Here is a 24402-nt window from a genome sequence, read left to right on the forward strand (position 1 = left end):
GGAATAGTAACTTTTTAAATAGCTGACCTTACTTGCTCCACTTTGACTCATTTTGAGAAAAATCCTGGTTAATGTTGCTCCTATGAAGGGTTGAACATTGAAAGGGAATACAGTTATTTATACTTGGAAGAAATACCTGTTTAATATTTCCATCATGTATCATTGGATTTTTTTCCCATTTAATTAAATTTTACATGTTGTGCAACTATCAAGTTCTTCAGATTACTTTGCTGTAGAGTATCCAGTAACTTTATTTCTGAACTCACAGTTTAAAAACAAATTTTTGGGAAGTATTATATAGCAGATATATAAAAAACCCTGTAATTTCTTGATTTGGTGCCATTCTTAAGAACACATAAAGTCAGAAAAGTGATTAAATATGACAGTTGTGAGAACCAAGGTTTCTCAGTGGTTGGGAGATCAAACATTCCCATTGACAGGCCACATTTTTATTGCCTGTACTTTAGGCTCCTCTCTGAAATTAAGCTGTGGTTTTGGTCATCTGTACCAAAAGTTTAATCAGAATTTAGCTGGCAAGCACAGGGTAGAATAAAAGAATCTACAGGCCCTGGCAGATGTTGCAATTAATTTGTTAATCATGCCACAAATATTAACTCTATCACACATTTAGGGAATTAAATTTCATGACAAAATGATAAGCCAGCCACACAAATTTCCACAAAATACACAGAACATTTTTGTGGAGAGTTTACATTGTGCCATATATTGAATGCGGGACAGCGTAGCTATGCCATGCAATCTGATGTTTGCTGCATGGCAGGACTTAGTTGACAGTTGAGTTGTGCTGCCCTGCCCTGTGTGGGGTTGCACCCTGTCTTTTTCAGGGTGCTGAGGCATAGGGAGGCCATCAGCTAGGCTAGGGTGCTATGTCATAGCAAGCTCTGTGCCTCCCTGCAAACTGGCATAGTGCTTGTCTTGCCCCACTGTTCCCATGGGAACTGTGGGGCCAGGCAGCCAACCAGCTGTGCTTGCCTGTGCCTGGCTGGGCTGATGGGCATGGGGGAGGAACCCTCCTAACCCCAGTTGGATTACATTGTTCCTGTTAAAATAATGGTGTCATTTGGATCTCCCCAATTCCATCAATCATACATCCCGTCATGCATAGTATGGCAGGATGTGTGTCTAAGCTCCTATGGGCAGATTCTGGGCAGGTCACAGCATGGCATGTTTGGTCAGGCTAGTGGGGTCGACCATTTTTCTTTTGCTGCTGGCGTTGGCTAAGGACCCACTGTTCAGGGCCCTAGCCTCTGCTGCAGTTGGGCTAATAAATAACACCCCAGGTCACCCTGGGCTTGTAAGAAATGCAGAATGAGCAAAGAAAGCTAAACTAATAAACTAGCACACAGCTGTCTTCCAGTGGGTCTTCACAGGCTTCTTTCTGGCCACCAGAAAGAACTCAGGGGCTTTGCAGAGCCTCTGGGCTTGTGCAAACAAATAAAATGAACAAGCAAACAAACAAATGAGCAGTTAGGAGCCCTGCTTTCAGGCCAGTCCTGGCTGCTTAACCCCTGGTAACTCCAGGCTCTGGGGAGCCTGCTCCTGGCCAAGTACAGCCCCTTGAGGCTGTTTTCAGTGTTTTTTATTCTTCCCCTTGCTGATGTTGACCCACAGGGCTGACTCTTCCTCATTCACCACACCTGTGTCAGCTCCCTTGTTGGGAGACTCACTGTATCCCAGGACCTGGATTACCCAGCCTTCAGTGAGTGCTTCCAGGTCTGGGGTGGGCATGAAGAGGTGTTTCCAGGGTATGGGGCTGTTCAGACTCCCTTGCACCCCTAATAACAGGGCCCTGCCCTGTTACAGTGTGACTGTTCGGATTGGGATCATATCCCATCACACTATTATTTTAACATCTGACAGCATAGGCGGTGGGAGAAAATATTATTTGAGGAGATGACCCCTGCCCCTCCCTCCTACAGGGCCATTGCAGGGCTGGCACGTGCTGGTGCTGCATGCAGCGGTAGAAGAGTGCGTGGTGGGGGTGCAGTGCTTAGTGCAAAGCTAGTTCTTCTCTGAGGCAAAAATTTATTAATTGGGGCTAGTGCATTTGGGCCCATGTGACTTTTTTTAATCCTACTTTCCATATTTTGTTTTTTTCTTCTGCATAACTATGTACTTCCACATTACACCTACCCCAGCCACATATAAGTAAAAAAATGGCTTGGAGGGGAAGGAAATGTCCTCTAAAATTTAAGCACGGGCTAATAAATGCCTATGCAGGAAGGTGAAAGAAAAATGTACTTTTCCCTTGTTCTAAGAACATCATCTCTGTAGTTAGTCTAGTTGCCTCACTTTGGCCCAAAAACCATCACTTTCTGAAGTACTGAGGTACTTTTTAATCACTATATCACTTTTGTATTGTACAGCCAATCTTGTTATCTAACTCCCCCATGACTATTTCTGCCTAAAAATATAATATTCTGAATATGTACCTGTATTTAAAAAAAATGTTCAAACTATCTCAAAACAATTTTAAAAGTTGGTATTGTTCATATTTTCAGAGTTTATACATCTAACTTTTATAAACTTTCTGAACCAAGTCCCAAGCTAAATCCTTTTTAAAGACAGCCTGTAGCAAATGAGCAATATGAATCATCTCCCTTTGCTTTAGACTTGGTACAATATGTAGGAAAGTGTTGTAATGATTTTTTATTAAGTAGTGCATCTTTCTAGCTACAGGCTTCATTTGATTATTCAAGGGCTGAGTCATTACCAAGGTAGGAGGCTGATCCAGTTCAGAAAAGAAATGTAGTTTTTATGTGGTTTCAATCCATTTAATCATGATTTTACTTTGGTCCATAGAAATAAGAAATCATATATAATCTAGTATTTCCGTATCCAGTGTACAAGTAATGAGAACCATTTGGTGCTGAAGTTTTTCTTTCCAATGTGTACTTCCTTGCTGCTAAAGCCACTTACAGAATAGGCACATTCACAAATCCTTCCATTTATATAGTCTCAGTGACATCATCTGCTATAAGCCTGTCTTCATTGATTTTTCTTGTGATTCAGCCCCTCCTCCAATATTTTTTGTTATGATGCTAATCTCTTTATTTCATGAATATGATCCTTCTTAAATCTCCTATCTCAAGAACATTTCATCTACAGCAACTTGCATCCATACCCCTTAAGTAACTGTAAGATATTGAAGCTACGGTCCTTACTTAGGTAAAACTTCTTGAACTTGGCTCTAAAAAGGAACAAAGGGTACTTACATTCTTAGTTCAGTGTTTCTTCAACACATGCTTCAGGTTAAAGAAAACATGATGAGGTATTGTTAATAACAGCATAAATAAAACACGATCCTAGCATTGGAAAAATTGCTGTTTGCAATACTTGAGTGCTGTATCAGAGCAGGTAGTTGTTGACACTGGATTTATGACCCAGATACCTTGTTCTAGGACCCAAACCCTCAGACGAACCACGACTTATTCATTCGGTGAATTTTATTGATATACAGCGATAGCAGATAATAATACAAGCAGTTCTATATCTACCAGTCCTAGGGTTCATAGAGTCAACGAAGTCTGGCCAGTATGTGAGCTTCACGCTGAGGTTCTCTCTTAAATGTCAGATGTCAGCAGCCTGGAGGTCAGAGGCTGAGGCCTGTTCTCTCCCCCCACCTTGGGGTGGATGAGAGGGCTGGTGATGTGCCCTCTGTCCATGGTGGCATTGGGTTCCGCTCTCAGGGATCCTTTGCTGCTCTGAAATCCCTCCTTTTGTATTCTTTTCCTTCTCGGATGACTCTTCATCTTTGGGCATCGTTGATTGGTCTTCCTGTGGTTATCACACTGTCCATGTTCTGTCCTGTCAGCATATTCCTTTGTTTCACAAACCCATCACATGCACACATCTTTATTTGGTTTTTTTTTGGGCCTCTTCCTAATTTGGCCCATCTACCAAAACCAGAAATCCCAAGGGCTCTGCATCTGGTAGCTGTGACCTGGCCAACACAACAGAGTCCCTTATCTCATGTTATGGAATAGTGTGGTACATGTCTTTAATTTCCCAGCCTGTGTGTCTGCTTGCTGCTTGCCTGTGAGAGACAGTGGGCCTTGAACCAAACTGTCACAACCAGGCTTTTAGAATTCAGTTATCCCTTGCCGTTGCCCTGGACCATTATTCTGATGCAATATCTACTTTACCTACAAGCCAATTCCCAAAAGCAAACCTCTAAATACCATTTTCTAGCTGTCAGTAGTAACATGCATCTCCATAGGTCTAGTATTTGGAGAACTGCATACAGTTGTCAATTTATGATTTTTCAAGGCAGAATCACTATAGCGTTCTAATAAGTATTTCAACCTGTCCATTTGAATTTAAAACATAATTTGGTTGATTAACATTCCCATGGTAATGTAACTTTTTATTTTATAACTTCCATCCATTTCCTGACTTTTTAAATGAATATTATTATGTAATAAGCATTATTCCTAAAAGCACAGACTTACAAAAGAGTATAGAAAAGTGCAAAACAGAAAGTATGAATCCCATTAGGAAAAAATTGCTAGTGTTTTATGGCAGTGGTCTCCAAACTTTTTATGGTGAAGTTCACTTTTTGTAAGTAAAGGGCATGCCAGGAACTACTGCTCTGTCCCGTATTATGGACAAGCCACCCAGGCTGTAACCCCACTCACTCAGCCTGGCCTGGGTGGCAGGAGTCGTGGCTCAGCCCAGCCACGTGTCCTTCCGGTCCCAGTCTTGGAGCCTCTGACAGACTGAGATCACTTGTCAGGGGCTCCACAACTGACCTCAGTTGTATGGTGTTGCTGGCTTCTTCAAGCTAATGATATGCTGCTAGGCTTCAAAAGTCTAGTGTTTTTAGTTTTCCTAAAACTTGGTACCTTCTCTTTAAAAATTCTTTATAATTTATCAATATTTTTGAGCTAGTTAAAACTATAATGTGTATCCATTCAAATTCCTTGTTTGAAACTTTTTTGCTTTGTAAGAGAAATGAGGATATTTTCTATTTCCTGCCTTAAATTTGTGGTTTCCAACATTTCTATTTCTTCTATAAAATTTCTTAATCTGATTATTTAGTAACTGCTTGAACCAATCTCAAAATATGACAGGTATAATACACTCAAAGTAAACTAGCAATTTAAAGTGCTCTATTATAGATAGTGCTTTGTTGGTGAATATGTTGAAATTAGATTCAATGCTTTTTGGTCATTTCAAACTGAGTTATTCAATGTATAATCAGACAGAAAGCAGTATTAAAGAGAAATATGGAATCAGGTAAACTGATTTGTCTGTCATGTCAGAAAATGAGATCTGTCTTGTACATATTTCTTTTACTGGTCAAGTAAAAGAATTTTGAAAATTGGTAACAAGTTAATTGGACAGTAAGTATACAAAGAAAAATGTATACAGCTTTAGTTATTCACTTGACGTTGTTTTCTGAATTTTTTACCCCATGTTTTTTTCAATATATCATTTGTCACTATACCTATATGAACATTTTTAATCTTGACATTTTCAGATCTTTTATTCATCTCTTTTTTGTTGATAGCATAATGTTGATGTCTTTATATATTGTCAGATTACATCCTCTGCTTATGTGCAAATGAATAGAATGCTACTTTATTTGCCTCTCCAAAAGTTTGTCTTTGCCTCTTTTTTTCAAAACAACTTACTGTACTCCTGAGGCCAAATGGATAACTAGTTTATTTAAATAAAGAGAAACCAACAAGATGGGGTCCACTAAGGCCTACATAGGATAAGACCACTATAACTAGGGACAGACATTATACACAAACCGGTTTAAGTGATCAGAAACTGGTTTAAACCTGTAACAGACCAGACATTCAGTGCACATAAACTAGTTTTAAAATGGCCATAACCAGTTTGAGATAAACCTGGTTGAATGTAGTATCAGACTTAACTGATTTGGCTCAAACCGGTTTATGCATTGTCTGTCCCAGACCCCTTGCTGGTTTAAATAAACCAGACTCCCCCAGCATCCTGGCATGCTCTCTGGGCTGGCTGGGGCTCTGCTCTGTTCTGGGCTGGCCCCTCCCCTCTGCTGTATAGATGGAGCAGGGGCAGGGCATGGCCAGATGCTGGTCTGCCATTGCCCCCGAGGCAAACGCTGGGGACTGCAGATGGGGTTTGCCAGCCCCAGCTGCACCTCCATGGCTTGCCTGCAGCCAGGCAGGGATGGAGTTAATTCCTTCCTCTGTCCCCTCTCACCCCCAGAATTCCTGGGGGTTTGGCTGCAGTCTCTGTGGCTTGTCTGCAGCCAGGCAGGGAGGGGATTAATTCCACAGTGTGTCCTGGAGCAGGGGGGGAGGGGGGGGAAGGGGGAGAGGCAAGCTAGTTCTCTGTGTGAAGATCCAAGTTCTGCACCTGTGAGCCCAGAGCTAAGACCTGCAGGACCAGACTGAGAGGTGGGAAGAGTTGGCAAAAACTTGACAATCATCACACATGCTGGAGATGTAGTTAAGGGAAGTTGCAGACAGTTTCACAAAAGAATGCAGAGAGTGCCATGGGATGGGAGAGGCTTGGCTGATGGCTGGCATGCTAGCCCTTGCTGGTGCCTGGTTATGCCCTCTCCACTCCAGCAGGGAGGGGTGAGAGCCTTGGAAGGCATCTCTCTTCCCTCCCTTTTGGTAGTGGCTGGCAGGCATGGTCTCGCACCCCCTGGCTTCTGGCTTGAGCCACTGCAGGCATGTGTCTACATTTCCTGGCACACTGGAAAGATTCATGTAGAGATTGCTTGCCTGACCTGAACTTTATCCTTGGAGTCTCTTCAGAGGGAGGCAATCCAAATGTAAAACTCCTTTTTATGGCATTTTTTCTTGATGAACAATAGCAGTATTAAATTCAGAAAAAACACTGCATAATAGAATACTTTCATGTTAATATAAGTTTTTGCCATTATCATTTACTCTCATTACAATGTGTGTAATGTATGTTTGTTATAGCCTGGTCTTAAAATCTGGTATCTTTCATCAGTAACTTATACAGGGATCTATTTAAAAGGTTTAGAAATGAATCAAAGAAGGTTTGTAAATTAATCAAACACAGCTGTTCTTAACGATCTGGGATGCATGATGTCAGTGGTAGTGTCTTAGTTATATATGCCTCTTTTGGGGGAAGAGACATCATTAAACACGGTTAATTGTACGAATGTAACATTAAAGATGAGTAGTGATAAGTTGTAAAAAGCCAAGAAATTTGAAAGCTCAATTCCAACAGCAAAACCTTCCCTGGCTTTATGTATCCTACAATAAATACCAAAAAAATATGTGTGAGAGCTTCCTCAAACTAGCACTCTAATGCAAAACCTTAACAGTAACTTCATCAACTGGTCAGCATGTCCATCTTGCATACATTTCATGCATTTGAGAAGATTCTCTGCCTAGTGAGACTGAAATCATTATTAAGGTTTAGTATTAGAATGCAATTTTGAGGAGAAAGTATGTTTTTGGGCTGGAAATGAAAACCTTATGTAATAGATAAAATACATGGGTAGGCTGCATGGGTTACAGAATACATTTTAAAAAGTTATATCACTGATTTGTTTTGAATTAGTTCCTCTCGTTTGGTCCAATATTTTCCCTGTACATCATATTGTTCAGTTGTTAATCTAATGTTGTCAACAAACTTATTTGACTTAGTTAACTTGTATATGTTCAACCGGATTTTTGTAGTGGATATTTGAATGTGCCATTATGCTGAAGTACAACTGTTAACTGCATTCGAGAGGATTATTTTGTATATGTTTTGTTTAATTTCAAAGAATCTATTCTATCCAATACTTTTTAAATCTAAAATTTTCTTAAATAAATTTAATTGTAGAAAGTTTGTTGTACTCCTAGTGGGAAGGATATTAACATTTAATTATTATTACTTTTGTCACAATTCAGTACCCACTTCATTAGCAGGATGCTTCAGACTACTGTAAAAAAAATGTCCATCCAAACAGAGGGGAGTACTTTGTACTTGCAATCAAAAGGGAAGTGCCTTCTGGCAAAAAGTCATATTGATTATGGTCTGTTCTTCACCTTCACATTCCATCCATTCTGCTCTTGCCCATATTCTTTGTTTCATGGTCTATGATTATTGGAGAGGTTTAGCATTCTGCTGTTGTCTCTGTGATTTAAGATAAGGTGTGTTTGCAAGTTTTTTTCTGCTCAGTATAAACAGGCCACTGAATTAAGTCAGTATTTCTGCCTTTAATCAAACAAGAGAATGCAAATATTTATTTTTTAAACATAGTTTAGGTAATTATAGTTTGGTGTACAAATTTTGGAAAGGATCATATCACAAAATCATAGTTTAATGGTTTCCAAATGCAATTCCAGAAGATTTGTGTTGATTAATGTATTAAGATGAAGGTGTGTTTATTTTGTGGTTTTTACTGAAACTTTATGTCAAAATAGAGAGGGTCATGTGTTTGTTGCTGCTTTTCTAAAGTGCCACTATCGTTTTAAGATCTCCATTATTCATATTGTATTGTCTTAATTGCGTGTTAAGACTGTAATGTTCACTCCAAGCTAATGGTGTTAAAATATCTTTCATAAGCCAGATTTTGATTGAAATAATTTACCTCCAAGAGACTTTTGGAAAACTTTATGCATGCATGCATGCATGCGTCTGATTTTCCTTCTTCTTTTCCTGCAAGCCTTTCATATGCCTTCTGGAAAAGCAGTGATGCTTTGTCCAACTAATTGGATTTTCCTGGATCATTTACTTCTGTTTCAAAGAAATCTCCAGTCAGAGAAATTTATGAGTCAGAGAAATTTTTAATACAAAAAATGCTGAGAAAATTTAAACAGATTATTCTCTATAGTCACAAAGTACTGAAAGTTTTGAAATGCAGGAATAGTCCAAAAACAAAATAATCTCTTCACGATCTTTGGCAGAGGTGAATGTCAGTCCAACCACTTTGGCTTGGAATTGGTGGAGGAGCAATGATAGGGCAAAATTTTTAAGATGCTTTGTGCAGAAGCAGGAACCATGCTGTGTTAGTTATACTGCAGAAATTCATGTGTTTTTACATATCTTTTATTTTGACTAAATAAGCTTACTAATTACTAACAAGTGTTTCAAATTAAACTTCTTCATCAAGACTGATGTTGAGTGAACAATTGGGGTATGAATACATAATGCCATAATTGTTAGTATGGAAATCTTAATGTTTTGATCTTATCAAAAGAAGGAAGAATAGAGTAATTAATCAGGAAGTCTCTAATTATTAAATCAAGTGAGTCTGGAAGTGAACTTCTTTAATGGGATTAAGTAAAACAGAAAAGTAAGACAGGAACAGAAACAAAGGCAGTAAATTAAAATTGCAGCAGCATACACACAAACAATTTATATAAGATTAAATACACAAACCTCATTAATGCAAAGTTATTTCAAGAAGTGCATCACTGAAGCGATAACTCAGTCATATCACAAGTTCTAAATGCTTTGTGAGATGATATAAAATACTGCAGTACTACTATTAAATTATTTAGTTTAATTTGTCTGGATAAATAAGTGATTCTGTTGTGTAAAATTTCTAACCACAGTGTGAGAGAATTCACATTGGCTTTTGCTGATAACAGTAAGGTGATTCTTATACCACCAAGGTATAGTTCATTTTTTGGGCCTGCTTTATAGTTTAAGATAAATTCACAAAAGTGCCATTTCGGAAAACAAAATGAGCCCAGAATATCATTAAGGTAGCTTGTATACTATGCATGGAGAATTGCTTTATAGAGAGTTTGCTCATTTTGTGTGGGTCATGTTAATGCTATGGGCCAGTCTGCTCTGTTCTGGACTCTGGCTGAAGCTGACCACCTAAAAATTTTCTTGTGCAGGAGAAAACTTTGCTGGAATAAGGTGGTGGAGGTTGCTCCTATGTAGTCTCTACTCCGCCTCCCTCCCGTCTTTCTCTGAAGCTGGACAGAGGGTGCAGCAAAAATGTATGTACTTCTGCCCTACAGTCTCCAACTTGTCTTAAGTGACTTAAAAGCTGTTTCCCTGCTTTCTGGAGTTGGGTGAAGCATACTGGTGTTTAGTAGGTAAGGATGGTAAAGTGGGTGGAGAAAAAGTAAGGTAAATAACTACAAAACAAAAGAAGAATTCCAATTCTGTACATTGCTATGCAACTACATTTAGTCTCCTGTTATTTTGTAGACTGGGGGGTGGAAGCCTTTTTGCCCCCATGGGCCAGAGCTTGTGACCTGGTTCCTACCATGGGCTGTAAATCTGACTGTGACAGGGAAAACTTTCACACCTGATGCAAGCACCGGCCTGTCTCCTGTCTATGGGCCAGCCACCCACCTCACTTACCTGCCATGCTTTGATGTTAATCAAAGCAGATGTTAATCAAAGCAAAGTAGTAAGATGTTAATCAGGTGGGAGGCTGCCCATTTTGAACCCTGATGTTTAGGGGAATATATGCAGCTCCATTCCACCCCTGCACTGCAGCTCAGTCCTCGCAGATGGCATCCCAGGCAGCTAAACTCAGCCATACCCTTCACCCCATTAGCTGTGGTCCCCTCTCTGGGACCTTCGGCTCCTCCTTAGGCCCTGGCCCCATCTTAGGCCAGTCGGGATCCCGAGCCTCTTGCTCTTTGGGCATCCCTCGCATTGGGCCCTTGGCCCTTCGACTCCTCCCTGGGTCCTTGCCCCAGCATGGATTAGTCAAGGTCCCTTGGGTCAGGTCTAAGCTGCTTGGCTGCTTTTACCCTCCCAACTCCACTGGAACAACTGACCCACAGGCCTCTTGAAGCTCTTCCAGGTCTGGGCATCCGCCAGTGTAACAGGGACTCAGGCAGGAACCCTGTTACTTAGACAGAGTCAGGCAGGATTGACCCGATGATGAAGTCTGCTAGGTGGTGGACATTACACACCCGGGAAAAGTTCAGGTGATTAGCCCACGAAAACCAGGAGATAAAAGATGGCAGGAGAGCATTGATTTTTGCCTTCCGGTACCAGAAGAAGTGAGGAGTGATGAAGCCCCGGAGAGAGAGAAGAAGACTTACCAGAGATATAGATGAGCTCTGGGATGAGCGAAGCCCTGAAGTATGCAGTAAGTCAGTAGTGGAAAGGATTAACTTCCCGGGAGTCCCACTGTCCTGATGAGCGTAGAAAAAGGAAAAAAACGGAGACACCAGGCAGTGGATCCCTGAGGGATGTGGCAGGACAGCAGCAAAGGGGGTTGTCTCACCTGTTAACTCAGCTGTGCCGGTGAGTGTGGGAAAAGACAGAAATGCCAGGCAGTGGATCCGCTAGGACTCCTAAGAAGATGGGACCGCGCCCCTCAGTGAGAAAAAGGGGAGATTGGGGTTCTCCCCAAGGCTAGAGCCCAGGTGGATAGTGGAAGCTGGGAGCAGGGAAAAGATTATGAGAGGGAGTAGCTAGAAGACTACTCCCTGGATCGTGCACTCACGAAGAGTGAGGAACGCAGAGAGTGCATGCCGCTAATGAGATAATTAGTGGCAAAGAATCCTTATTAAGTGCCAAGACTGAGTGTTTCCCGATTGTAATACCAATCACCTTTGCCAGTGGAGTAATTGGCAAGGATGTTGCTATCTTATCACTGAAGCTGGAAATAAAACTTACACTGTGAGCAGTTGGCATCAGGGTGGCATTCTTCTATCCAGGAACAACAATAAAACAGTAACCTCCTTTTTTTTTTCTTCCATCTAAGTTGTGGCAGGCGAGTATAAAGGAGAGATGAGGATAAGATTGACTATCCTGCTCACAACCAGCCAGGACTGTGTGGGGGCTGGAAGTTATTAGGTTATTAGGAGGTTATTAGGTGCCCCCTACCCACCTTTCACCAGGGAGATTTGTGGGCCTGGCATTTCATAGGGCTGCTGTGCCATCAGCAGCCCCACCAGGCCTCCCTACCTTGGCAGGGTGCAGTTTTAGGTCATGCCCTGGCAGGGTGCAGTTTTAGGTCATGCCCAGGAGCCTCCTCCATCCCCATAGATCCCATAGATCTGCAAGGTGTTCTTGGCCTCAGCTCTGCCAGCTGATCTCTCTCTCCCGGTGGGGCAGCAGCAAACTGCTGCTTCCCCTATATAGCCTGTATCTCAAAATGGCCACTGCAGTCAAGCACCTGGCTGCTGTCAGCTCCAGTCCTTAAAGTGGCAGGCACCAACAGTGCTTTGCCACACCCACCCATGCCTCCCTATCACCAATGCCACCCCTGAGTGGGTCAGACTTTCTGGCCACTTCCAGACAAGCATGGCCATGCGGTATGTGGTGCTGCAGCACATGTTCAGTTTTTCTCTGCAGGGGTCAGAAAAGCCTGCAGAGAAAAAAACCCAGTGATGCATACGGGGGGGGTAGTGCTTGCCACTTGAAAGCAGAGTCGAGCTACCTGGACCTGTGTTGCAGCTGCTGGCCAGGCTCTGCGTGGCAGAATTGCTGCTGCTACAGCCCCAGGAGCCCAGGTAAGGCTGCAGGGGCCAGCCCAGTGCCTACCTTCTCAGGGTAACTTGCTGTGCACCAGAGCATGTATGGCACAGGTGTTCCCGGGGACAATTAGCAGCAGTGCAGACTGCGCTGCTGGTAGTTGTCCTCAAGGAACCAAATGTCCATACCATGTGTGGATGCAGCCTCTGGGGCTGGATGCAGCCTCTTTGCCAGCCAGAACCTGCCTGGGAGCTATAGATTGCTGATCCCTGGTGTAGACCTTTACAAAGTTCTGACTTAAAAATAGCTTTTAAAATTATGTATCAAAATAACTTTGTAGGTGTAAAATTCTAGAATTTGAACGATACGTAACTTGGGATGCTTTAACAGTTTTTGCTGAACTATGACATGAGAACAAGATACAATCCCTCTTCAGTTAATAGAACATTTTCTCTTAATGGAACAGCAGCTTTATTTTCTAATTTGTAACTGTTAGTATTCTATAACAAGCTGTTTTCTCTTAGGTATTTCTGCATTATATATATGCTTGGTATGATTTATTTTGCTTTGTGTGTTAGTGGGTATAATTCTCCCCAAGATGTTGTGGATTCCTTCATCCAAATTATTTCAGCTATCCGAATGATTTTTCGGCATGTATTCTCCAAAACGGGTTTGTTCATGAGGATATCAAATGAGGGTTCCACTGCGGGATAGAAGTGGATGTACTATTGGCAGAGCTGTACGTAGGTTCCCTGTCTGCACCATTCTTAATTCAAATAGTGTTGTTAATCCATTACTTTTGAGTGCTCTTATATTGAGAAAGCAATACAGGATGAGTCAAATTGAGTTTATTCATTGTAACAGTGTAATATCACTATCCAAACTATTGCATTGACAATACTGTGCATTAACTGGAAAGCATGTATTTTTTACTTTGGTAGTATTGGAATGATGCAACCATGATGGTCCGGGAAACATGGAAATCTCTCATATTTTTTACTTTATAATACCATGGACATTAACTATATTGCTGATCTTTTTCAGTTCAGAGTGAAGTATCTTCACGTCAGAATTTCTATTCTCTTCACCTGAAATTTTGGTTCTATGTCTTTCAGGTGGCAGAAATGCATGGGGAGCTTATAGAATTCAATGAGAGACTTCACCGTGCTCTGATGGCTAAAGAAGCTCTTGTGTCCCAAATGAGACAGGAACTCATTGATTTGAGAGGGCCGGTAAGTGTTTATATACCTCCACCATCGGCTGATTCTGAAAATAAGCAAATTTAAAGTAGTACTTTTAAGTGTTTCCCATTGGAAAGGTCTCTTAAAATAAAATACGTGTGTCATGAATTACTGAACTTTGATGTTTTATAACATGTTTGATTCTTGGGTGTTAGTTGCAACAAACTGAAAAAACTGGCAGAATGACATTAGCATTTGACCTGATATCTCATATACTTTTAAAAATAGGTTTTGCTATTGAGATTTTTATATTGAAAACATTTCACAAGGGTGGAATTCTCTTTTCTTGGGTTGTCTCGGTGGCGGTTTTTTAATCATTGATATAGCATTTTTGGTATTTACATGCAGGTAGGGTTCTGTTTTCCAACAGTGTGGATGAGTGTATGAACATATGCGTTATGCATGTAGAATAAGCATGCTCAGTAGACTAGATTCTGGTTGCCTTTGTGTGTGTACCCTTTGGAGATGCAGACTAAAATTGGTGCCAAAAATGTAGGCAGCCCAAAAGTGGGTTAGACTCAGGAGGAGGAACAGGGCTCTCTCTAGTAACTGAACTCAGCTGGGAAGCGGGAGACTCAGGTTCCAGGTGCCTTTGCCCAGAAGGGGTTTGAACTTGTATCTTTCTGACTTTCCAGCACAGTGCTGTCATCACTAACAACACAGGTCAAGCATTATCCTGGTTTGCTGCATAAATGACCAGAAGCAAGTAGAATGCTATCTTTTGAGTGAATTTGATTGGAAAGTTTTCCAACAGCAAGATATATATATATATGTTCTTGGCAAATGTTTAGGGATCTATATATAAAGTATTTTGAAAATACTTTGTAACGTTCCTAAAGTGAGTTCACTTTTCAATGGTTAGCTAAGGAGTTCTAGAAAGAATATAAAGGAAAAGCTATTTCAGGCATGGAGTGATAAATAAAAATAATTAGATTGTATAATAGGACATTGAAATAAAAGATATTACTATGTTAGAGGCTAGTTAGAATTTCTCAAAATGACAAGTACAAGAAAGGAAACTAGAAATCAGGTTAATGTGGTGTGTAGGAAGCTTGATCACTTCTTTCTAGGATTTCTTTATACATGACATTTTTATATATGGAATGTGTTTATGCCATTATCCTAAAAGAGGGTGTCATATCAGTTAAGAAGACTTCAGAGTTTTTTTGAGGCCCCTAGGAGCATAAAGGGTGTGGGCTTTTTTGGCAGTGTCTTAAATGGCTTTACGGTCAACTACTGAGCTGTATGTCACACTTCCCCCTACTTAGACTCTCAGTTTTACCCCCTCCTACATGCTAGGGTTCTTCAACTCTCAATTCCCTACATTCCTTTGACTGAATTCTCTTCTCCCATCATGTGGCTATATATGCAGTCCCAGATTAGAGAGTATTCTTACTGATCTCTTCTTACTTCATTCATGCCATCATATATCCCATTTCCATGACTCAGGTCTTTCTGTGCTGCCTCAGTCATCAACACTATCTACTACTTTTCTAGGCCTTTTTAGTAGCAGGTTTATTCCAAAGTTTTGTCTTTTTGCAGCAAGACTTTTAGTTTCAGCTTCTATTATCTGAGTGGGAAACAGTTTTTTCATGAAGGCAGAAAAAAATTAGACTTTATTGTACTTTATCGGATCCCATTCTTTAAGGAGGGTAGTTTGGCTAGATTGTGGTATGATGAGCAATAATCTATATATTTTGTGTTTGTGCATTGTATGTTGCAGAAATGAGAGGGGTTAGAGTATCAGGCCAAATTTTGCTGATACATTTGTAATACTGTTACTCATTTTTTTTGGAATGACTGATATGGAAAATTGAACTTCTTGAACTAAAGAAGGAGGACCCTTACTTCCTCTTATGCAAGTGAATCTTCTATAGAGAGAAAAATAGAGTAGCTTTGCAGGAAAGAACTTGGAAACCTATATACAGGTATTTTGCTTTTTCTGTACAACGAGGGGTAGAAATACAGAGCTTGAGGTTTTCTGGGTATTTGAGACTTTTAAATATTTCCTAGCATCATGAATGCTGTTACAGGGATACCTTCCAGAGATACAAATTACACTGCTGCAATCTGTGGCTGAATAAACAGCTGAGTGGGAGTTATTTCTTTCAAAACAGTTTAACAAATGAAATTGGGGAGGAGCCTCCAGACATCTGAAATGCTGCTGAGCCGAGCAAGAGTTTTGAGATGTTGTAAGCTGCTGATACTTTGTTCTAGAGATGCTGCCAAAACTGCTTTCAGACATTTGCTTCTTTTACTTTAATGTTCGGTGCTTCTAGGATTAGAAGAATTTGAACTGCCCTTGTTAAATTCCTGCTACTTAGGTTTTCCTTCAGCTATTGCTTTTCTTTAGACTTTCACATTTGAAAAAGAAGGTTAATCTGAGGTTTGTGTTGGCTGAACAAGGGAGCAAGAAGAGAGATACTTTTAAAAATGTTGCTGGGATTTGGAAATTTGAAATTTTGGTGAATTTGGCTGGCAATATCTTATCCTTTCTGTGGCACATTCCTATTTTAATTTTAGGTGTTCAGTTTTTTGGAGATTACTTACCTGTCTGGAGGCTTCCAAAATTTTATAAAAGGAAACACCACCTTTCTTTTTTCCTCATTTGTTTGAACTGAAAGCAGTCATGCACTGTTCAAGTACTGTTCATTTCACCTAACTATCTCAGTGAAGGCAATACAAGTATTGTCGAAGAGTAAGTAGGATGAGATCTATAATACTTCTCATCTTAAAAACAAAACAAAAAACTCCTCCTTAAAAATCACATTATTGGGCGAAGACAGCTGCAGGGATTTAAGCTTAAATTGGTTAGAAACTTTATCCTTATTTTTCATATTTTCATACCTTATTCCAGACCTTTGGATCAATTGAAATGAAATATTAATCATATACAATATTTTATTAAACACTGAATCAACCTTCAGAATAAAACTAATACCTTAATGAACAAAGAAGCATTCCTTTAATACAAACAGAGTGCAGTGGAGTATTTTAAAATCTAGCACCTTTTATACCTGACAATCTCAATGTTTCACACAAAATGGATTTTAAGATTAAGTTTTAGATACCTACTTTGAAATTTCACTTAACTGGACAAGGCAGATTGGATTGTTAGTTGAATATTTTAAAATGCCTAGTTTTTTCCCCCAGACTTTATTGTTTTTAAGACTGTAGTAACTTTTTGACAGATCAGTTGTAGCTTATCTGAGGAAGAAATATTAGGCCAATGCCATTGTTGGTTAAATTAGTGTTAATCTAATCCATAATAAACCATGACATCAAATTTGCTGTTATTTGTCCAGTTGGATGATAAGCTACTCCAGGCAATCTGTTATAAAGTTTTATACAACATCATATTCTTTCATAACAGGATGAAGAATGGTCTTACGTGAATAGCTTTTTGGTTCCTTTTCAGGCTCGTCCCACATGTCCCGCCTACCATAAAAATTCCATTTAAAATTGGCAGAATTCTCTCTGTGGATACCACAAGTTGCCATACATATCTTGAAACTGCTGGATAGCATAGTTACTTGTAGAAGAGAGTTGTTTTCTTTTTCTTTACCTTGATTGTATAAAATTCACTTTCCTTCCCTTTTTTCAGTTAGTAGTTTTTCTTCTTTCTTTTTCCCCCAGCACAGTTAAGATGAGGAAGCCTTTTCCATATGGAGTGAAAATGGGTGGTGAAAACTTTGGTATAGATCTGAGGACAGAGCAGATTAAACATTTCTTGGTCTAGAATAATACAACAGCTACTTGTGCTAAGAGGGCAGCTCTCAGAAAAGCAAAGAATTTGCAGTTGCACTTCTATATTGATATGAAATGCTATTTTGCTGTGAAGTAGGTGGTGTTAACCACACTTTTACAAATGTAAAATGCAGGTAAATATATAGGGGAATGTTAAGTAGCTTGCTCAAGGTCACAGTCAAAGTGTGGAATAAAAGTACTCATCCTTTGCAGTGACCAGTAAACAAGTTTCCCACCTGTTCTGTAATTTTTGTTTTTTAACCCAAATTAGCTTATTATTTTGCTTTAAAATGTTTCTGCCTTTATCTGTGTTATATTTCAGTTTAAGATGACTGCTACTTTTCTATTTGTAGTATTCAGATACCTTGAATACTTTAATTTTTTGGGAAGAACTTGTTAAGGTCTAAATTATTATTTCTGTTTTCTCCATTTTACAGCCATCTGGACTCTAAATTTAAATGGATGACCTGAATTCTAACTCTTAGCAGAGCCTGAACTACCTAATTCAGTTGTGTCTGATTCATTTGGCTCCATGGGATGGATCCACAGTGCAGGCCCAAACCATGGGAATGTCACCTGGGCCTCGGGGCTGGAATTTGGCAGCTTTAACTGTTGCAGCTCCTGAAACTGTGGTAGCTGCCACTTCTTCCACTATCAATTTCCTTCCCAGCTGACTAAATGATGCAGCTCCATGCTCTGGAGCCAGCCTGATGGGCTGTCCACAGATCTGGAAATTTGGTGGGAGGACAAGCAGTATTGTTAATTGCTATTAATTGCAAGAGCCATGGCAATTAACACTGTCCCTGCTTGCCACACTGCCAAATTTCTGGACCAGTTGGGAGCCCTGTATGACACGACTGGATCTTGGTAACCCCTGGCCTAGTTTAATAAAACTGTTCTATTAGAGAAGGATCTGTTTTGATTAATGATAAAAACTGGCAGGTACATTTTAATAGACTTGAGTCATTCAGTTCAACTGAAAATAATATAGCATTGACACTGATAGTAAGTTAACACATTTAAAGAAATATATGGAGGAAAAAATTACATTGCACATTTAATTATTACTGAAACGAGATTGTTTTCCATTTGTGTATATGTGGGTTTTTAATGACCAGAACTTAGTTAGCTGTTTTAAAAGTTTGAATGAAGCAAATTGATTTCCTAAGTTTCTTCTGATTAAAAAAAAATTCTTACTGAATCTTATTGACTCAGCTAGTTTACTACAAGGAATTACTTTCAGAGATGCTGGTATCAAATGATGAAAGAATCATATGTACACATTGGAAATATTGCCTATGGCATGTTGCAAAGGAGATATTAAAAACTTACTATCTAGAAAAAACAGCTGTCTGCAACTTCAGACGAAGGAAAGTATATACAATAGGTTTTCCTTGGAAAACTGATTGTTACTTTGCTTTATTGGGGATCTGATGTAGGCACTTTTTGAGATTGTGGTGTGGAACCATTGGGTAGGCTGCAGTAATTTTCAGGTTTCTTAATGTAAATCTTTTCCTCTCACTCCTTTCTTGTACCAACCAATATTTAGCATGGATTCTCCCTCCGTTTCTTTTAAGTTCTTAAATGCTGTGAAAGGAATTCTATACTTAGTATAGATTATGCATCTATGGCTATATTTTCCTGAAGATGTGCATTGACAATGCAGAACAACGCTGGAAATTCATGGGTGATTGACATGCACATTCAACCGATCAGCAGGTGATAGACAGAATTGCAGCAAATTCTTTGTCACTTTCTAGAAGTCAGCAGTGTAAAACTCCTTATTTTTGTGATTATTCTTTTGGGTTATGTCTATTATTTTATTATCCTCCTGTACCCTATTAGCACAGTTCAATACAGCTGTCTTCTTTTGGAGCTAGTCTTTGCAAACCTCTGGTACAACAGAGAGAGAGGATTTCGATTGGCCTCTCTGTTCCATTGGAAATGCCAGGGCAAGTCTATAGAGCCCAAGAGATAGATGAAGCTATAAGAACCTTTATTTTTAGTTCATCAGCTTTGATTCCTGCCCAGTGTAGAACTGCTCAGTATTTTTATCAAGTAATTGCCAGTGTTCATATTGGGCAGATATCGACATAAAAGTCATTGTTTTAATAGCTGTACTTGTTGGAAGTCTCTGCAGAGGAGGCAGTAGAAGAATATCTTTAATGATAAAAACATATAGGCAGACAGTATGAAAGGAAATTTGAATGTATGTTTCCAGTGCCTACCCATACAGGGAATTTTGAGTCCAGGATGTTATTCTACCCCTTATGTAGTAAAGTAAATGGGAGACGCAGCAAGTCATCGGTCACATTTTGGGGCTTCACTTTGGGTTGTCTAGTTGATTTGTCTTGACTTAGACTCTTCAGAGCAATGGAAACCCACAGAAAACAGAGTTAACATGCAGGCTTGTTTTAACAGGTTTTTCATACACAGTATACTCTCAGTAGCTCAGTCCAAGAGATACACAGAGTTACTTAGTAGCAGTATCTTAGAGTCTTTTTGTATGCTTCTCTTAAAGGGTCCTCATCAGTTACTTAATGGTGCATGAATACAATATGTGAGAAGACTCCACAATAAAAGTTAAATAATAGCAATTTTAACAGCATAAGTGTTGTCATATATTTTCAATGTTGCATTTTATAAAATAAACATAAATATATATTTAATCTTTGAAGCAATTAAAACATCAAATGCTACTGTTTCCAGCTCAGAGAATGAATTTAAAAATGTATTTTAAAAAGCAGTTTTAAGCATCAAATGTTTTTGAAAAACATTTTAAGAGCTTTGGAGGGGCACTGAATATCAATGGGGCAATCCTTCTGAGATGTTATAGAAGGATTACTGAGACTCAACTGGCCATCTGACTACTACCCCATGCTGCTTATCCATGTGGGCACCAATTATACTGCCAGGGGAGACCCTGAGCAGATCAAAATTGACTGCAGGACTCTGGGAAGAAGGGAGAAGGGGACGGGGGGCTCAGGTGCTGTTCTCGGTCCTTCCAGTCAAGGGGAAGGGACTGAGCACGAGTGTGTGCATCCTGCAGATCATTGCATAGCTGCGCAGATGGTGTTGTCAGCAGGGCTTTGGCTTCTTGAACAATGGGATGTTGTTCCAAGAAGAAGGATTCCTAGGAAGAGACAGAATCCACCTGACAAAGATAGGGAAGAGCATCTTTGCAGACAGGCTCACTAACCTAGTGAGGAGGGCTTTAAACTAGGTTCACCAGGGGACAGAGACCAAAGCCCTGAGGTAAATGGGGAAGTAGGTGACCTGGAAGAAGCCCAAGTAGGAAGGGGTAATGGGGAAGGTGTTCTCATTCTTCCTGAGAAAGTAGGGAAATTGACTAGTTACCTCAGGTGTCTGTACACAAATGCACGGAGCCTGGGAAACAAACAGGAAAATTGAAAGTCCTTTCACATTCACAGAACTATGACACGATTGGAATAACAATGACTTGATGGGATATCTTGCATGACTGGAGCGCTGTCATGGATGGTTATAAACTCTTCAGGAAGGACAGGAAAGGGAGAAGAGGAGGAGGAGTTGTTTTTTATGTAAAAGAGCTGTGCAATTGCTCAGAGCTTCAGTATGAAACTGGAGATAGGCTTGTTGCAAGTCTCTGGGTTTGGTTCAGAGGGGAGAGCACCAAGGGTAATATTGTGAGTGTCTTCTACAGACCACCAGACCAGGAGGCGGAGGTGGATGAGACTTCCTTCCAGCAACTAGTAGAAGTTTTTTGCTCACAGGCCCTGGTTCTCATAAGGCACTTCAGTCACCTTAACATTTCCTGGAAGATCAAAACAGCAGTGCATAGACAATCCTGGACATTTTTTGGAGAGTGTTGGGGACAATTTCCTGGTGCAAGTGTTGGAGAGGCCAACTAGGGGCTGTGACATTGTTGATCTGCGGCTAACAAACGGGGAAGAACTATTGGCAAATGTAGAAGCTGATGGCAACTGGGGCAACAGCAACCATGAAATGTCTGAGTTTGAGATCCTGAGGAAAGGAAGGAAGGAAAGAGAGCAGCAGAGTAAGGACCCTGGACTTCAGAAAAGCAGACTTTGACTCACTCATGGGCAGGATCCCCTGGGAGGCCAGTCTGAGGTGGGGAAAGGAGTACAGGAGGAGCTGGCTGTATTTTAAAGAAACCTCACTGAGGGTGCAGTATTATATACTTAAAGCATATATTGTGTATTAGAAAAGCAAGCTGGATCTTTTTCAGGGGATAAGGCAAAATGCTGCATTTATTGGGAATACAAAAGATTAAAAGATTAAAATATTATTTCCTTATTGAAAATATAAAGATCTTAAATCCTTACACACTTGCGTGCGCGCACACTCTCTCTCTCTTTCTTTCTCTCTCCCTCCCCTCCCCCCCTCCCCCCCCGAGTTCTGCCCACGCTAAAATCTTACCAGTCGTAGTTGCTCGAGTCAGTTTGGCAGCCAGACAAGTTGACACGAGGAGAAGGGAGTGGAGCTTCTATTGGACGTGTACTGATGCTTCATTGTGTGGAGAACAGACCCAAAGTCTTTTCATTCTCACCCATCTTTTATAGTAGCTGTTTTCCATGTAAGTTTATGATCCTTGCTGTGTCACGGTGTGTTAGCTATCCTTATGTTAGGCGTGGGATCGAGCCTTCCTTTTTTGGACTTGTTTTTCTTCTTTTTTGCTGCGTTGAGATAATGAAATATTTTTGTTGGTATTGGGCGATTTGTTCTTGCTTTGGGTTCTGTGATCTTTAGCTGTTGAATTAGGCAGATCTCTGGCTGTGTCAACAGGAGGTTACTGTAACCTTTTGGCTATTAAACTCTCATCACATGCATACCACATTCACACACAAGGCAAAAAGTAACAGGATGGCTTTTACACATAGGTAAAATGAAATGCAGTTTTACCTAAGGCTAAGTTATATAGTTATTTAAGCAATATGAAACTGAAAATGGATATTACTTATTTAAAAGATTTAAATGATAAGTAATAAATTAAGAATATAAGTGACTTTTAAAAAAGCAACGTTACCTGTAGCTCAGTACCAGAAACAAATCATTCTGAGGTGCAGAAAGACAAGCGACATGTCAGAAGACCAACTTGGCTTAGTAGGGAATTCTTTAGCGAGCTAAAACACAGAAAGTAAGCTATAAGAAGTGGAAACTTGGACGAACAACTAGGGAGGAGTACAAGAGTATTGCTCGGGCATGTAGGAATGAAATCAGAATGGCCAAAGCACAACTGGAGTTGCAGCTAGCAAGGGAAGCGAAGGGCAACAAGAAGGGTTTCTTCAATTATGTCGGCAGCAAGAGGTGGATCAGAGAAAGTGCAAGTCCCTTACTGAATCGGGGAAGCAACCTAGTGACAAATGATGCATGAAAGGCTGAAGTGCTCAATGCCTTTTTCACCTCAGTCTTCACAGGCAAGGTCAGCTTCCAGACTACCGCACCTGGCAGAACAGTTTGGGGAGGAGGTCAGCTATTGACACTGGTGGAAGAACAGGTTAGGGACTATTTAGGCAAGCTGGACATGTACAAGTCTATAGGCCTGGATGGGTTTCACCTGAGGGTGCTGAGGGAGTTGGCTGATGTAATTGCAGAGCCAATGGCCATCAACTTTGAAAAATCATGGCAATCAGGAGAGGTCCTGGATGACTGGAAAAGGGCAAATATAGTGCCTGTCTTTAAGAGTGAGAAGAAGGAGTATCCAAGGAATTACAGTCTCACCTCAGTAATTGGAAAAATCATGGAGCAGGTCCTCAAGAAATCCATTTCTAAGCATGTGGAGGAGAATGTGATTAGGGACAGTCAGCATGGATTCACCAAGGGCAAGTCATGCCTGACCAACCTAATTGCCTCCTATGATGAGATGTCTGGTTCTGTGGTGCAGGAAGAATGGTGGATGTGATATACCTAGACTTTAGCAAGGCCTTGGATATGGTGGATATATGTAAGGTGGATAGGAAACTGGCTGGGTCATCAGGTTCAGAGGGTAGTAGTCAATGGCTCAGTGTCTAGTTGGCAGCCAGTCTCAAGTGGAGTGCCCCAAGGGTTGGTCCTGGGACCAGTTTTGTTCAGTGTCTCCATTAATGACATGGAAGATGGGATGGAGTGCACCCTCAGCAAGTTTGCAGATGATACCAAGCTGGGGGGAGTAGCAGATACACTGGAGGGTAAGGCTAGAATTCAGGGGGATCTAGACAAATTAGACCAAAAGAAATCTCATGAGGTTCAATAAGGACAAGTGCAAAATCCTGCACTGAGGATGGAACAATCCCATGTGCCACTACAGTCTGGGGACTGACTGGCTAAACAGCAGCTCTGCAGAAAAGGACCTGGGGGGTTACGGTGGACAGTAAGTTGACTGAGCCAGCAGCGTGTCTTTGTTGCCAAGATGGCTAACAGCATTCTGGACTGCATTAGTAAGAGAGTTGCCAGTATATCGAGGGAAGTGATTCTTCCCCTTTCTTCAGCACTGGTGAAGCCACATCTGGAGTACTGTGTCCAGTTTTGGGTCCCCAACTACAGAAAGGATGTAGATAAATTGGAGAAAGTCCAATGGAGGGCAACACAAATGGTTTGGGGGCCAAGGCACCTAACTTCTGAGGAGAGGCTGAGGGAACTGGGCTTATTTAGTTTGGAGAAAAGAAAACTGTGATGTGATTTAATAGAAGCCTTCAACTACCTGAAAGAGGATGGAGCTAGATTTGTTCTCAGTGGTAACAAATGACAGAACCAGGAGCAATGCAGTTGCAGCAAGGGAAGTTTAGATTAGATATTAGGAAAAACCTCACTAGGAGGTAATAAAGCACTGGAACAGGTTACGCAGACAGGTTATACAATCTCCATCCTTGGAGGTTTTTAAGACCCAGCTAGACAGAATCTTGGCTAGGATGATGTACTTGGGGATGGTCCTGCCTTGAGCAGGGGGTTGGACTGGATGACCTCCTGAGGTCCCTTCCAACCCCAAGTTCCAATGATTCCATGATAACCCTAAAATATTGATGGTTTTACAAAAATCATTTGAAACATGACA

The 24402-nt window shown here is 40.6% G+C and overlaps 1 protein-coding gene across 1 annotated transcript in view; it reads left to right on the top strand.

The window, feature by feature from the left end:
- Positions 1–24402, top strand: part of SNX29 (sorting nexin 29) — a gene marked incomplete at its 5' end in the record, with an annotated part of 446683 nt that overhangs the window by 187567 nt on the left and 234714 nt on the right. Inside the window, one exon of the mRNA XM_025206427.1 lies at positions 13500–13616. Coding sequence (XP_025062212.1) covers positions 13500–13616 — 117 coding nt within the window. The remainder of the gene's footprint in view (positions 1–13499; positions 13617–24402) is intronic.

Source organism: Alligator sinensis, unplaced genomic scaffold (assembly GCF_000455745.1).
Source record: "Alligator sinensis unplaced genomic scaffold, ASM45574v1 scaffold927_1, whole genome shotgun sequence".
NCBI classification, from domain to species: domain Eukaryota; kingdom Metazoa; phylum Chordata; order Crocodylia; family Alligatoridae; genus Alligator; species Alligator sinensis.